At 66.4% G+C, this 15543-nt stretch overlaps 1 protein-coding gene across 1 annotated transcript; it reads left to right on the forward strand.

The window, feature by feature from the left end:
* The first annotated feature begins 623 nt into the window (after window positions 1-623).
* Window positions 624-14591, forward strand: LOC111139118 (plexin A3). Its single transcript, XM_022491273.1, has 33 exons — window positions 624-692; window positions 2221-2844; window positions 3146-3685; window positions 3886-4068; window positions 4986-5114; window positions 5186-5286; window positions 5628-5751; window positions 5832-5988; window positions 6068-6167; window positions 6342-6456; window positions 6604-6804; window positions 6933-7029; window positions 7188-7378; window positions 7460-7605; window positions 7684-7804; window positions 7885-8021; window positions 8130-8300; window positions 8620-8713; window positions 8812-9051; window positions 9143-9286; window positions 9366-9600; window positions 9701-9843; window positions 9924-10180; window positions 10290-10356; window positions 10468-10614; window positions 10702-10861; window positions 11018-11121; window positions 11355-11451; window positions 11741-11931; window positions 12213-12382; window positions 12842-13054; window positions 13254-13404; window positions 14489-14591. Exons 2-33 carry the CDS (start codon window positions 2248-2250, stop codon window positions 14582-14584), a joined length of 5619 nt encoding a protein of 1872 aa, XP_022346981.1. The 5' UTR covers window positions 624-692; window positions 2221-2247; the 3' UTR covers window positions 14585-14591.
* Window positions 14592-15543: the final 952 nt, after the last annotated feature.

The following is a 15543-nucleotide window of genomic DNA, read 5'->3' on the forward strand; positions in this document are numbered from 1 at the left end:
GGGCCCGAGGGGGTGTGGCGCGGGCGTGCACGGGTCCCAGGGTTGCCGGAGGCGGCGGGCGGGGAGGAGGGGGAGAGGCGCGTCCCGCGGACGCGGCCATTGTGCGGGGCGAGGGGGGGTCCGCTCGCTGTGCGGGGACCCGGGCGGTTCCTGGGGTCCCGGGTGGCGCGCAGGGTTCCCCGCGGCCTCGGGGGCAGGAGCGGCTCCCGCCCGCACGCCCGGCCGCCCGGTTCTCCCTGGGCGCCCCCGGCCGGCGCGGTGGTACGGTCCGGGTTTAAAAGGCCCCGGCGGCCGCGGGCCTGCCCAGTGTGTGGGCGCGGCGGGAGCGCGCACGGGGCGCGGCGGCGGGGGCGCGCGAGTGGGGCCGGTGTGGGGCTCGGGGGGCGCGTCCACGTGGCTGGCAGGCGGCCACCCGGAGCCAGCGGCGGCGGAGGGACAGGTAGGTAGGTGGCCTCCATTTCCCGCCGCCCGCGCGGAGCCAAGCGGCTCCGCGGCCCGGGATTCGGCCGGCTGGGTGTTGAAGGGGTCGGGCCCTGCCTCTGTCTCGCATCTCGGGCGCCGGCCTGACTGGTCCTTCGGGCCCAGCGCCAGCAAGGACCGCCCGTCTGAGCCCAGCTCTCCTGCCCTATGGGGACCCTTTGTGGCTGAGGAGCGACCCCTCCAAGGACTGCTGCGGCACCTCCATCCTCTAGGTACTAGTGGGTCGGCCAAGGGGTGCCCGTGGTGGGAGCAGGGCGAGCCAGGCCAGCAGCACGGGGAGGGGCATCGGGGAGCGGGGCGCTGGAGGCGCATCTCTGGGAGGGGCTGTCCCTTTGCAGAGCCGCTGGGTGTGCCTGTGATGCTTGAGGCTCCTGCTTACAGGTGGAGGTTGGGATGGGGGCTTGGGTTGCACATCCTGCCTTTCCAGGTCTCCATTCCTAGGCCTGTATTCCTGCAGGGTGTGGAGGAGGTTAGGGTGGGATGTGCCCCCCCTTCTCTCCCACCTCCCTTTCTTCTCTGGCTGTTGCATTAGGGGTCCAGGATGCAGACCTGACAAAAGAGCCCCAGAGAGATGATCAGGCTGAGCTGAAAGTCGACAGTTTCAGGCAGGGCCTGTTCCTTGTTCTAGCAAATGCATTTTTTTCCTTTTTCTCTCTTATATGCTCTCTTACTTTGGTTCCCTGCACCCCATCCCCCAGCCTGGGTACCTTGTGTCCCACTTCAGGCTTGGGCTCAGGGAGGGTAGCGCTGAGCCCTGCCCCGTTGGCCGCCACGACACTGCTCTGCTGGCTTTGCTGCCCAGAGCTGGCAGAGAAGTTGGGTGTGGCCTGGGGGTGAGGACCTGGCCAAGCTGGGCGCTGTCCCTATGGCCCCCACCCTATCTCCCTAAGGCCTCGCTGTATTGGGGGACATTGTTTCCTTTCCATAGGGCTCCTTCTGCCCCCCTACACCTCCCGTTCCCCAGCTAACCTCTGGATCTGGAGGGAGAGCTGCACAGGGCTGCCTGGGCCATCTGTCTGGCTGTGCCTGAGCAGAGCCTGACTTATGTCTGTCTGGGCGCGTGGCTGTGGGAACAGGCACAACTCGGCTTTGTGTTGCTGTGGGTAGCCAGACAGCAGGCTCCTGGACAGTCCGCTGAGGGAGGCCCTCGGGGCGAGGAGGCAGCTGGAGCCCGGACCGGGGATGTGATGGCGCTGGGTCTGTTCTCAGACCTTGATGCCTCAGACATCTGACCTGGGCCTCCTGGTGGCAATGGCACTCTGGGGAGGTGTCCCTCCCACCCACCTCAACACACACACTTGTGATTGTTCACTCTCTGCCTTTCCCCTCCCCCCGAATTGGGCGTGGGGTGTCTCCGTGGCCTGGGGCCTGCCTATGGAGGCTCTTTGTGGCCAGCCACCCTCTTTGTGGCCAGCCACCCTCGGCTCCGGGATCTGCGTTTGGCATCTCATTCTGGGAGAGCCTCCCGCCTTGCCTCTCCCAGCATCTGGCTCTGCTGCCCCCTTGGGTGTGGCCCGGTTGAGGGGAGGCCTCCTGGCTCCTTTCCAGCGGGGGCTGGGGGGGTGACTGATGGTCGTCAAGCCCGCCTGTGCTCGCTGCTCACTCATGCGCCCTGGTGGAGGCCCTTCGCACCCGGCCACGGTCACCATCTGGGACTCCGGTCTGCGGGTGGATGAGCGCCCTGGGCCAGGTGGGGGCCGGTGGAAGACCTCTGATTTGCCCTTGCTTCTCCCCTCTCAGGCCTGTCCCTGGGTGCAGCTGCCGGCCATGCCTGCTGTTGGCCTCCTCCTGCTGGTCCTGCCTGCTGTGGCTGGGGCCGTGGGTGGCAGTAGGCCCTTCCCTGCCTTCTTGGTGACGGACACGACGCTCACCCACCTGGCCGTGCACCGAGTGACTGGGGAGGTGTTTGTGGGTGCGGTGAACCGCATCTTCAAGCTGGCCCCTAACCTGACCGAGCTGCGCACCCACGTCACGGGGCCCGTGGAGGACAATGCCCGCTGTTACCCGCCCCCCAGCATGCGCACGTGCGCACACCGCCTGGCGCCCGCGGACAACGTGAACAAGCTGCTGCTGGTGGACTATGCGGCCCGCCGCCTGGTGGCCTGTGGCAGCGTGTGGCAGGGCGTCTGCCAGTTCCTGCGCCTGGACGACCTCTTCAAGCTAGGCGAGCCCCACCACCGCAAGGAGCACTACCTGTCGGGGGCTCAGGAGCCAGACTCCATGGCCGGCGTCATCGTGGAGCAGGGCCAGGGGCCCAGCAAGCTGTTCGTGGGCACCGCGGTGGACGGCAAGTCCGAGTACTTCCCCACCCTCAGCTCCCGCAAGCTCATCAGCGACGAGGACAGCAGCGACATGTTCAGTCTGGTGGGTGAGCCCTTTGCCCGCGCCCTCTCAGGCCAGTGCCAGGCGCTTGCGCCCCAGTGTCTCTGCTCGGCCCTCCCGAGATCGGCTCCCGCTGCCCTCCTTGCATTCCCCCTGGCCCGCCCCTGGCCCACCCTGGGAGGAGACGAGCGACTGATGGAGATGGGAGGACGGGTGAGGGCCCAGGATGCGGGCCATTCCCCCACCACTCCCCGTGGTCGGTGGCCTTTGCGGCCTGGGTTCCCGGGACCACGGGGGCCGGGGGGGCCCTCATCCCACGCCGCCCCCTCCACCTGCTCCCCAGGTGTACCAGGACGAGTTCGTGTCCTCGCAGATCAAGATCCCCTCAGACACGCTGTCCTCGTATCCCGCCTTCGACATCTACTACATCTACGGCTTCGTGAGCGCCTCCTTCGTGTACTTCCTGACGCTGCAGCTGGACACACAGCAGACGCTGCTGGATGCCGCGGGCGAGAAATTCTTCACGTCCAAGATTGTGCGCATGTGCGCCGGGGACTCGGAGTTCTACTCCTATGTGGAGTTCCCCATCGGCTGCTCCTGGCGAGGCGTGGAGTACCGCCTGGTGCAGAGCGCCCACCTGGCCAAGCCCGGCCTGCTGCTGGCCCAGGCCCTGGGCGTGCCACCTGATGAGGACGTGCTCTTCACCGTCTTCTCCCAGGGCCAGAAGAACCGGGCCAGCCCCCCGCGGCAGACCGTGCTCTGCCTCTTCACCCTCAGCACCATCAACGCCCACATCCGGCGCCGCATCCAGTCCTGCTACCGCGGGGAGGGCACGCTGGCCCTGCCCTGGCTGCTCAACAAGGAGCTGCCCTGCATCAACACGGTGAGTGCCCCTGGCCCCGGCCCCCGCCGCCTCTCTAGCCGCCTCTGACTTCCCGCGGGGTCCCAGGGCCCGCAGTTGGTCTTGGCTGGTGGGGAGCCAATTCCAGTTCCTGCTTCCTTCCAGAATGTGGGGTCACGTGGCCTCCATCCAGCCACCGTCCCCCAGCTCTGACTCTCACTGCACCCCTCCTGTTTCACCAGCCCATGCAGATAAATGGAAACTTCTGCGGGCTGGTGCTGAACCAGCCCCTGGGGGGCCTGCACGTGATCGAGGGGCTGCCTCTGTTGGCCGACAGCAGCGATGGCATGGCCAGCGTGGCCGCGTACACCTACCGCCAGCACTCCGTGGTCTTCATCGGCACGCGCACTGGCAGTCTGAAGAAGGTAGGCTGGGGGCTGGGGCCAGAACATGCGCCGTGAGGCCCCGGACAGGGCAGGGCCCAGGGAAGGGAGGCAGACTGCCCAGACCGGGCCCCAGGAACCCAGTTACTCTCTACCCTCACCAATGCTAGTGCCCGTCATGGCCTAAAGGGCTGGCTCGTGTAACACAGCCCAGGCCTGTCTTGGGGCCTCCTTGCTAGCCATCGTTGCCGAGTCCTCTGCTGAATGAATGAGGAAGAAATGTGGCTGTGGCACCCTCTCCCCCGCCGAGCCTGTGCCCTCTTGTCCCATCATGGGCCCTGGGGCTGCTTCCATTCTGGGACAGGGGGTCGTGGGAAAGGGGGAGATGGACTCTGGGAGCTCCACTGTGCTCTGAAGGGACAGGAGTCAGGATGGCTGGCCTGTGCTGCCCCCAGGAGGGCTGGGAACACGGGGCAGGGTGGGGGAGATTCGTAAAGAGAGCCGGGTCTGTACCCTTCCTGGGCCCTCATGTGCATCTGAAACTACGCTGGGGAGGCATCATTCCCAAATCACACCCTGCTCCCCATCTAAGGTGTGCCTCTCAGTAAGTCTCCAGAACAGTGCTCAGTAGTCCAAGCATTGTCAGTTTCTTGTTCCAGGACGGGTCACCCTGCAAAACACCCTCCCCCACCCCGAGCTCTTCCACCCTCTCCCCTAGGCCTAGGTACCATGAATCTCTCCGTCTCTAGTTCTTGGAGGCCTTTTTGACTGGCTGAGACACCCCCAGTGGCCTCCAGGGATGGCCTTTGAACCCCCCTTCCCCTGCCCATGGGGGTTTGGGGGGTGGGGGGCAGGCTGAGTGCCAAGCCCCTCCAGGCCCTGGCTGCAGCTTGATAAGAGGACGCCTTGGGTACCTGTGGCACAGCTGTGACATCTGGCTGGCTTGTCTCGTGGCCCAGGTCCGGGTTGATGGCTCCCAGTATGCCCACCTCTACGAGACAGTGCCCGTGGTGGACGGCAGCCCCATACTCCGGGACCTGCTCTTCAGCCCTGATCACCGGCACATCTACCTCCTGAGTGAGAAGCAGGTGGGCCCGTGGCGGGTGGCGGTGGGCGGCAGGGCGGGGGGCTGGGTGGGTACTGACGCGGCTGTCCCCAGGTGAGCCAGCTCCCAGTGGAGACCTGCGAGCAGTATGGGAGCTGTGTGGCCTGCCTTGGCTCAGGGGACCCCCACTGTGGCTGGTGTGTGCTGCAGCACAGGTGAGGGTGGCCGCAGGGGGCCTGCGGGGAGGGTGGCTTTGGGGAGGCCCTGCTCCAGGGAGGAGTCAGCTAGACCCCCTGTGGGCTGCCCACGTGCCCGTCTCTCCCAGTCATGCCCTTGTGGCCTCATCCTCCTTCCCCTTCTATTTCATCCAACTAACGAGCAGAACCTCCATCCTCTGGGACACTCCTTGGACCCCAGGGGACGGGGACAGAGCACACTGTTGCCTGGCACTGTGGGCTGGGCCGGCTGGCCCCTTTTCCCTCCAGACCTCCATGACTCCCCTGGCCAGGGCCCTCTGGGGCGCCTGCATCACAGGCTCTGGCCTGATCCCACGCAGATGCTGCCGAGAAGGGGCTTGTCCGGGTGCCTCGGTCCCACACGGCTTTGCTGAGGAGCTGAGCAAGTGTGTCCTTGTGCGGGTCCGGCCCAACAACGTTTCGGTGACCTCGCCCGGGGTGCAGGTGAGTGGCCTGGCAGATGCACGTAGGGTGAGGCAGTGGGGGGGGGGCATGCCGCACTCTGACTCCTCTGCCTCCCCCAGTTGACTGTGGCCATGCGCAACGTGCCAGACCTCAGCGCGGGCGTGAGCTGTGCCTTTGAGGAGGTGACAGAGAGCGAGGCCGTCCTGCTGCCCTCCGGGGAGCTGCAGTGCCCCTCGCCCTCCCTCCAGGAGCTCCGGGCTCTCACCCGGGGGCATGGTCAGTGGGCTGGGGCTCTCTGGGCTGGGAGCACTCCGCGTCCCGGGCTTGCTCACAGCCACCCCTGGGCTCACTGCAGGGGCCACCCGCACCGTGCGGCTGCAGCTGCTCTCCAGGGAGACAGGGGTCAAGTTCGCCGGGGTCGACTTTGTCTTCTACAACTGCAGCGCACTCCAGTCGTGAGTCCTGGCCTTTCTGACCTCTGTCCCCCACATCTCTTCGTCCCCTGCTGGGTTGTGTGGGCCTCAGGTGGGCCCTCGTGCCCTCTTCCCTCCGTTTTCCCACTGGGCCTGGGGGACAGTGGTAGGAGGGCAGGCCCGGTCCTCTGACTTCCCAAGCCTCTCCCCCACCAGGTGCGTGTCCTGTGTGGGCAGCCCCTACCCCTGCCACTGGTGTAAGTACCGCCACGTGTGTACCAGCCACCCCCACGAGTGCTCCTTCCAGGAGGGCAGGGTCCACAGCCCTGAGGTGAGGCGGGAGCAGGGGGAGGTGTTGCGCACCAGGGGGTTGGGCTCTCTGTAGGCTGGCCTCTGACCTTTCTGCCTTTGATCTCCCGGTTCTCAGAGCCTGGGGGCGGGGGCGTGCGTGTGTGGCTGACCCGTATTCTCCCCTCAGGGCTGCCCTGAGATCCTGCCCAGCGGGGACCTCTTGATCCCAGTGGGCGTCATGCAGCCTCTTACCCTGCGGGCCAAGAACCTGCCGCAGCCACAGTCGGGCCAGAAGAACTACGAGTGCGTGGTCCGGGTGCAGGGGCGCCAGCAGCGGGTGCCGGCGGTGCGCTTCAACAGCAGCAGCGTGCAGTGCCAGAACGCCTCGGTGCGGGCGGGGCCGGGCGGAGTGAGGGGGCGGGGCGGGGCGTGTGGGCGGGGCGTCGGGGTGTGGCAGGGCTAAGGCCCGCAGCCCCTCCCCCCTCCCCCGGGCTCACGCGGCTCCCTCTCTCCCAGTACTCCTATGACGGTGATGAGTACGGTGACACGGAGCTGGACTTCTCTGTGGTCTGGGATGGAGATTTTCCTATCGACAAGCCTGCCACCTTCCGAGGTGAGGGGTGGGATGGGGCTGGTGAGCTTGCTTCCTGGGGCCTGGTTGCTATGAGCTGGGGCCGCATATGGTGTGTGTGTGGGGGGACCCTTCATCGGGGTCCTCTGAGTCCCGGGCCCCCTGCACGGCTGCTCCCCAGCAGTGCCCTCTGCCCGCAGCTCTCCTGTATAAGTGCTGGGCGCAGCGGCCCAGCTGCGGCCTCTGCCTCAAGGCTGACCCTCGCTTCAACTGTGGCTGGTGCATCTCGGAGCACAGGTGCCAGCTGCGGGCCCACTGCCCGGCCCCCAAGACCAACTGGATGCACCCGAGCCAGAAGGGCACCCGCTGCAGCCACCCCCGCATTGCCCAGGTCAGTCCCCCCTGACCTTTTCTGTCGGCTGGGCACCTGCCAATCTGGGCTCACCCTGTTCCCTCTCCTCCTGTTCTGCAGATCCACCCACTCATGGGGCCCAAGGAGGGAGGCACCAGGATCACCATTGTGGGTGAGAACCTGGGCCTCAGCTACCGAGAGGTGGGCCTGCGGGTCGCGGGTGTGCGCTGCAACTCCATCCCCTCAGAGTACATCAGCGCTGAGAGGTGAGTGTGGCTGCGTGCGCACCGGGGCCCTAAGCCCTGGGCCCTCTGCAGCCGGCCCTGACCTTCTCGGACCCCCAGGATCGTGTGTGAGATGGAGGAGTCACTGGTGCCCAGCCCGCCGCCTGGGCCCGCCGAGCTCTGCGTGGGCGACTGCTCAGCTGACTTCCGCACGCAGTCTGAGCAGCTCTACAGTTTTGTGGTGCGTGAGCTGCCTGTCCCGCAACCCCCACTCCTGCTGAGTCCCCCCCCAGCTGCCCCTCAAGGGTGCTTCTCCCACAGACGCCAGCGTTTGACCGCGTGAGTCCCAGTCGGGGCCCCGCTTCCGGGGGCACACGGCTTACCATCTCCGGGAGCTCTCTGGATGCCGGCAGCAGGGTCACTGTGACCGTGAGAGATGGCGAGTGCCAGTTTGTGAGGTGGGCAGGGCCCTGTCAGCTTCAGCCTGGGCATTTTGTAGGGGACACAAGGCAGGGTGGGTCCCGGCCCTGAGCCACCTGCCCTATGCGCCCTGCTTGCCAATGTAGGAGGGACGCCGAGGCAATCGTGTGCATCTCCCCTGTGTCCACTCTGGGCCCCAGCCAGGCCCCCATCACCCTGGCCATTGACCGTGCTAACATCTCCAGCCCTGGAGTCCTCTACACCTACACCCAGGACCCCACTGTCACTCGCCTTGAGCCCACCTGGAGCATAATCAAGTAAGACCCTAGGAAAAATGGGGAGCCTGGCCAGCATTGATGGCAGTCAGGGATTGTGTCCCTGAGCTGTTCTGGGGCCTTGCCTGGTGGCCGGAGTCTCGGGCATCAGGTTACACCTCCTGGGAGCCCGAGCCCTCATCGGCAGAGGGGGCCCGGTCCTTCCGCTGACACGGCCTTTAGCATCCACCCAGTGCCCTCGGTAGAGGAGGCCCTAGGCTCCCCCGCAGCCTTGGTAGCTGTCCTGGGCCAGGCTGGGGGCAGTGGGGGGAGGGAGGACCGTAACCCTAACCCTGAGGCCCCTCCCCCCCACCGCTCCCAGTGGAAGCACTGCCATCACTGTGAGTGGGACCCACCTACTGACAGTCCAGGAGCCCAGGGTCCGGGCTAAGTACCGAGGCATCGAGACCACCAATGTGAGTGCCGGCCGCTGTGGCCCCGCCCTGCCCCGCCCCCACCCCGCCCCTGCCCCCTGTGGCCTCAGCCACTGGGCTGCCCTCCCTTGTCCCCACAGACTTGCCAGGTGATCAACGACACTGCCATGCTGTGTAAGGCCCCCGGCATCTTCTTGGGACGGCCGCAACCCCAGGCCCAGGGAGAACACCCCGATGAGTTTGGCTTCCTGCTGGACCACGTGCAGACGGCCCGCTCCCTCAATCGGTCCTCCTTCACCTACTACCCGGACCCCAGCTTTGAGCCACTCGGGCCCTCTGGTGTCCTGGATGTCAAACCCGGCTCCCATGTAGTGTTGAAGGTATGAGTGGGGCACAGGGGCCAGGAGAGGCGGGGAGGTGGGGAACCACAGCCGCGACCCTGTCGTGTCACCACCCCCCCCACGCCGACAGGGCAAGAATCTGATCCCCGCAGCGGCTGGCACCTCCCGCCTCAACTACACGGTGCTGATTGGGGGCCAGCCGTGCGCGCTCACCGTCTCCGACACGCAGCTCCTATGTGACTCGCCGCGCCAGACCGGCCGGCAGCCTGTCATGGTGGGTGGGGACGGGGGAGGCCTCCAGGGGCGCGTGGGGTGGGCGTGGTGGCGTGCTCACGGTGCGCTGGTCCCCGCAGGTCCTGGTGGGCGGCCTGGAGTTCTGGCTGGGTACCCTGCACATCACGGCCGAGCGGGCACTCACCCTGCCGGCCATGGTGGGCCTGGCGGCGGGCGGCGGGCTCTTGCTGCTGGCCATCACCGCTGTGCTGGTGGCCTACAAGCGCAAGACCCAGGACGCAGACCGCACGCTCAAGCGGCTTCAGCTGCAGATGGACAACCTGGAGTCCCGTGTGGCTCTGGAGTGCAAGGAAGGTGCCTGGGCTGGGGGCGTGGCGCGGGGTCCTGGGAGGGGGGCGGGGAGGAGGGGGGCCTCTCCCCTGCTTTGCTCACTCCGCTTCCCTGCCCCTCCCAGCCTTCGCAGAGCTGCAGACAGATATCAACGAGCTGACCAGCCACATGGACGGCGTGCAGATCCCGTTCCTGGACTACCGGACGTATGCTGTGCGCGTGCTCTTCCCAGGCATTGAGGCCCATCCGGTGCTCAAGGAGCTGGATGTGAGTCCCCGCCCTGCCTGCCCACTCCTTGTCCCCTCGGTGGACCCCCCACACTCTCTGAGACTCCCTGTCCCTCCCAGACACCCCCGCACGTCGAGAAGGCCCTGCGCCTCTTCGGGCAGCTGCTGCACAGCCGCGCCTTCGTGCTCACCTTCATTCACACGCTGGAGGCCCAGAGTAGCTTCTCCATGCGCGACCGTGGCACCGTGGCCTCGCTCACCATGGTGGTCCTGCAGAGCCGCCTGGACTACGCCACGGGGCTGCTCAAGCAGCTGCTGGCCGACCTCATTGAGAAGAACCTGGAGAGCAGGAACCACCCGAAGCTGCTGCTGCGCAGGTACTGGGAGGGGAGGCAGCCCCGCCCCCAGCCTGCCCCCCACCCCTGCTAGAGCAGGCCCCGTCCAGGCTGCCCTCTGCCCGCTGGCCCAGCGCCCCTTATGCCCTAGGACCGAGTCGGTGGCCGAGAAGATGCTTACCAACTGGTTCACGTTCCTGCTGCACAAGTTTCTGAAGGTGCACTGGTGGGGATGGGGCCGGGGGCGGGCAGAGGTGACGGGCGAAGGGACGGGGGAGGCGGCTAGCTGGCAGGCAGGTGGCGACCCGGGTGCCCGACCCTGGCTGCAGGAGTGTGCCGGGGAGCCGCTTTTCCTGCTCTACTGCGCCATCAAGCAGCACATGGAGAAGGGCCCCATCGACGCCATCACGGGCGAGGCCCGCTACTCTCTGAGTGAGGACAAGCTCATCCGGCAGCAGATCGACTACAAGACGCTGGTGAGCTGGGGGCCGGGTGGGCTGGGCTCCAGGCGCAGGGGAAGGAGCCTCACCCAGGACCCACCCCGTGGTGCCCCCCACTCTCAGACCCTGCACTGTGTGTTCCCGGAGAGCGAGGGCAGCACTCAGGTTCCAGTGAAGGTTCTCAACTGTGACAGCATCACCCAAGCCAAGGATAAGCTGTTAGACGCCGTGTACAAGGGCATCCCGTACTCCCAGCGCCCCAGAGCTGAGGACATGGACCTAGGTGAGCGGCCCTTTCCTTTCTTCCTGGCCCCCACACTGTGGCCGCATCACACCGGCTGGCATTCACACCCCCATTTGGGCTCTGTCTTTGGAGGGGAGTGGGTCCAGGGACGGGGGGACCCTGGGCAGGACCTCAAGGGCTGTCTGTGGCCTGCAGAATGGCGTCAGGGCCGCATGGCCCGCATCATCCTCCAGGATGAAGATGTCACCACCAAGATCGAGTTTGACTGGAAGAGGGTCAACTCACTGGCCCACTACCAGGTGAGGGGCAGGGGCCTGCTCATCCCCAGGGCCACCTGGGAGCCATGGCCCCGTCCTGATGACACAGGAGCTAGGGCACCGGCTCCTCCCTTCTGCCCCTGTGGTCACGGTCCCTGCTCAGGGAGGCTCGAGTGCCTCTGCCCGTGCACCCTGTGGGGTCAGGGTGGCTGGTGGCTGGGGCCCTTGGCCCCTCAGCCTCCTGCACCGCCTGCTTATGTCTCTGGGCTTTCCAGGTGACAGACGGTTCCTTGGTGGCACTGGTGCCCAAACAAGTATCCGCCTACAACATGGCCAACTCCTTCACCTTTACTCGCTCCCTCAGCCGCTATGGTAGGTGCCTTCTGTGCGGCGGCTTTTGCTGGCTCTGTGCCCTTCGAGGCCGTGTTAGCCATCATGGGGGGCTCCCTCGTTGCATGGCCGGCTTGCTTCTGGTGGCCTCCCCAGGCCTTGCCCTTCGGAGGCCTTGAGTTTCGTGGACCCTAGAGGTGGGGCTGGGCCAGTGAGAGCAGGCAGGCCACCCCTTCACTTGCTGGGCTCCCAGGACAGAGTGGGGCAAGAATCCTGTTGGGGGCTGGCCTGGCCCCGCTGGCCTAAGCGGCATGCCTGTCCTCGGCCCCAGAGAGCTTGCTGCGCACGGCCAGCAGCCCCGACAGCCTCCGTTCTCGGGCACCCATGATCACGCCCGACCAAGAGACTGGCACCAAGCTGTGGCACCTGGTGAAGAACCATGACCACACTGACCACAGGGAGGGGGACCGCGGCAGCAAAATGGTCTCGGAGATCTACCTGACGCGACTGCTAGCCACCAAGGTGTGGATCTGCTGGGAGCCACCATGGCCTGAGCCCAGACAACTTGTAGCCTGGCCTTGGCCCTGTGGTGGGCCTGGCCTGCCCTGGGGCGGGGTGGGGGGAGGCCACGGGATCAGTGGCATCCGGCGGGCTTTTCTCAAGGTTTTTGCTTCAGGAACTCCCAGCCAGAGGTTGAGGCTGGGCCTGTCTTGGGCGGGGCCCCTGTCCCCTTCCCTGGTTCTGCTGCGGGGCTGTCCCGGCCTGGCCCCATCACAGCCTGTGCTCTTGCCGAGCCCCTGCAGGGCACACTGCAGAAGTTCGTGGACGACCTCTTTGAGACGGTGTTCAGCACGGCCCACCGGGGATCAGCCCTGCCCCTGGCCATCAAGTACATGTTCGACTTCCTGGACGAGCAGGCCGACCAGCGCCAGATCAGTGACCCTGACGTGCGCCATACCTGGAAGAGCAACTGGTACCGCCAGACGGGGGGCGACGCATGGAGGAGCCGGACAGGGGGTCACAGGACAGGGGTCTGAGCAGAGAGGGCGCCGGACAGGGCGTCGCAGGATGGGGATCTGCGCAGGGAGGGCACCAGATAAGGGGGCCGCAGGACGAGGGTCCAAGTGGAGAGGGTGCTGGACGGTGGGGCCACAGGACAGGGGGCTGTGGGGGGAGGGGGCCAGAGGGGGGGGGGGGAGAAGGGGGGGGTCCTGTAGGAGGGGGAGGCCACAGTGCTGCCAGCGAGCAGCAGGAGGGGTGGGGATGCTGGCCATGGGGTTAGGATGGAAGGCCATGGACTCGTGTTTCTCTCTGCAAGAAGGCTGGCGGGGAGTTAAGGGACGGCTAACCTCACTATGTCATCCTGGCCATGCCCAGGCTGGCCGGGGAGCATTGGCGGGAGGGGGCCTCAGGCGCTCGCTCCTCTCCCCAGCCTGCCCCTGCGCTTCTGGGTGAACGTGATCAAGAACCCCCAGTTCGTGTTTGACATCCACAAGAGCAGCATCACGGACGCCTGCCTGTCCGTGGTGGCCCAGACCTTCATGGACTCGTGCTCCACGTCCGAGCACCGGCTGGGCAAGGACTCCCCGTCCAACAAGCTGCTCTATGCCAAGGACATCCCCAACTACAAAAGCTGGGTGGAGAGGTGGGCCCTGCAACCCCCTGCTGGGTGGGCCTGGGGGTGGTTGGGGGGAAGGAGGGCGTGCTGTGGGGGAGGGGAGCTCGCCACCCCGCCCTCTCCCCAGCCCTGTCGGCTTTAGGAAGAAGGCCCGGAGAATGGCCTGAGAGCCAGGTCAGGGGTTTTGGCGGCACCTGCCTCTATGAGCTACTCAGGGTTCCGACAGGTACTACCGGGACATTGCGAAGATGGCGTCCATTAGCGACCAGGACATGGACGCCTACTTGGTGGAGCAGTCGCGTCTCCATGCCAGTGACTTCAACATCTTGAGCGCGCTCAGCGAACTCTACTTCTACGTCACCAAGTACCGCCAGGAGGTGCGTGCCAGTTCCACCGGCACCCAGTTGTTAGACCCCGAACATGCACTTGGTGGCAAAGGTGGGGGGCTCAGTAAGGGTAAGGGAGCTCCAGGGCTCGGGAGGGACAGAGAGGGCCTGGAGGCCATCTCTGAGATTGCTCACGGTGCCCCGCCTAGCCAGCCCCCAAGCTGGCACCTGGGATGCTTTCCTCAGATGCTGGGGTTTGAGGGACCTAGGAGAGAAGCCACGGGCCAGAGAGAAAAGTTCTGGTTGGGCAAAAGTAAAGGTCCAGGGAAGGGATGGGTGGATGTGGGGGTGCCCAGAGGGGCGAGGCCAGAAGGTGAGCAGGGCTAGCGCCCTATAGGGCCCATGGCTTTTGTGACTGCAGCCTCAGGAGGCTGGAAACATTAGAGATGTGGAATTGAGGATGTATTATTACTGGAAATGAGAACCTTCCAGCCAGGACACGGCCCTGAAAGCCCGCAGCCTGCACGAGCTCACTGGGGCGGCCCACACAGCGAGTCCTGGGGCCCTGGGACACTCAGAGGTGGCGGAGGAGAGAGGGAGCGGCCACGGAGACTGAGGCAGGGCGGCCAGAGGGCTGGGAGGGACCCCGAGAGGGCAGGTGCAGGGTGACCCCCCGGTTCGGGAAGGGCCGCACATACGTGCGCACCGGGGCAGGGGGTGGTCAGGGAGGAGAAGCGAGGGGCTCCGCGGGGGCTGCTGGCGGTCAAGGGACAGGACGCCTTCTGGAGACCCGCCAGAGAGAGGTTCGGGTGGGTGTGGGAGCTGCGTGTGCCGAGGGGCTGGGGAACTCGGGGTCAGCTGTCCGGGCCGCCCTCGGAAGGGGCTGCCCTCTGGCCCCCGAGAGCAGGGAGCCCGGTTCTGCAGCGGGAAGGGCTCTGGGGCGCAGGAGAAGCTGCCCCCGAGTTGCCAGGGGAGGGATTGCGCCTCCTGTCCTGTGCCCGGGGCCCCCAGAGAGGACAGGGTGCACGGAGGCGCCGGGGAGGGAAGAGCTCGAGCTGGGGAGGAAGGCTTTGGCCGGAGGGCACCGGCCCCTCCTCGCCAGCCCCACTCCCGGGGGGACACCCCCCTCCCCCAGGTTCTCACCGCTCTGGACCGAGATGCCTCTTGTCGGAAGCATAAGTTGCGACAAAAACTGGAACAGATCATCGGCCTCGTGTCCAGCAACAGCTAAGGGTGGCGGAACCGGTTGCGGCGGGGGGGGGGGGGGGGCCCAACGGGGCCGTGCAGGGCTCCGGGCGGGGCCCGGGATCCGGGGGGCGGGGGGGGGGGGCCGGGGGGTTCCCGGGCCAATATGCCCCTGGCACACCTGGGCGCCCCCTTCATTAGTGCCTTCCTCTGGGCCCTGTGTGGGGGCAGGGGTGACAGGACCAAGCCCCTGACCCCAGCAGCAGCAATACCCCTGCCCCCTGTCTCCCCCGCCCCCTACCCCCTGCCCTCCTGTCCCCCTGCTCTCCCCAGCCCTGCTGTCCCTGTGCTGTGGCAGCCCCTGCCCTCCTCGCTATTTATACCCCCAATAGCCTATTTATTTAATTTATCTCCCTCTCGCCACCCCCATCTGTAACCGTGTGTCCCTTCTCTGGGATGCTGTCACCCACACACACCTTCTGTCCTTGAGTCGTCCTGGCTCCTCTGTGACAGCAGCAGCCCTGGCCTGTCCTTGGGCACCTTCCCCCCTGTGCCGTGGCCGGCCCCGCCCATTCCAAGCAGTGGGGGATCTCGGCACCAGCAGCATTTGGGGGCCGGGCAGGGGATAGAGGGAGGGGACCCCCCCAACGCCGCCCATGGTTGGTGATGGGGCCCAGGGTTCTCCCCGCAGCTGAGCCACAGATTCCCCTCCCACGCAGCTCCAGAGTCAGATGGGACCTTCTCCTGGCCCCACTGGCAGCACCAGGACAACTAGAAACGGGCCTGGGCCCAGGCCGGAGGCAGGCCTGGGGACTCTGGAAATCTCCTTCTCCCGGCCCTACTGCCACACGTCCTCCGTGTTGTCCGCACTTGCCCCAGACCCCTTGCCCTCAGCCGCCCTGTCCCACGCCTGCCCGGCGTGGCCTGGTCACGGCGGCCGTGCCTTACTCCTTGGTTCTTCTTCTTTCTCTGAGGGCTCTGGCCCCGTCTCCTGGGCCCCCAAAT

This window comes from Enhydra lutris, unplaced genomic scaffold, assembly GCF_002288905.1.
Source record: "Enhydra lutris kenyoni isolate GAN:26980312 unplaced genomic scaffold, ASM228890v2 scaffoldscaffold96, whole genome shotgun sequence".
In the NCBI taxonomy this organism is placed as follows: domain Eukaryota; kingdom Metazoa; phylum Chordata; class Mammalia; order Carnivora; family Mustelidae; genus Enhydra; species Enhydra lutris.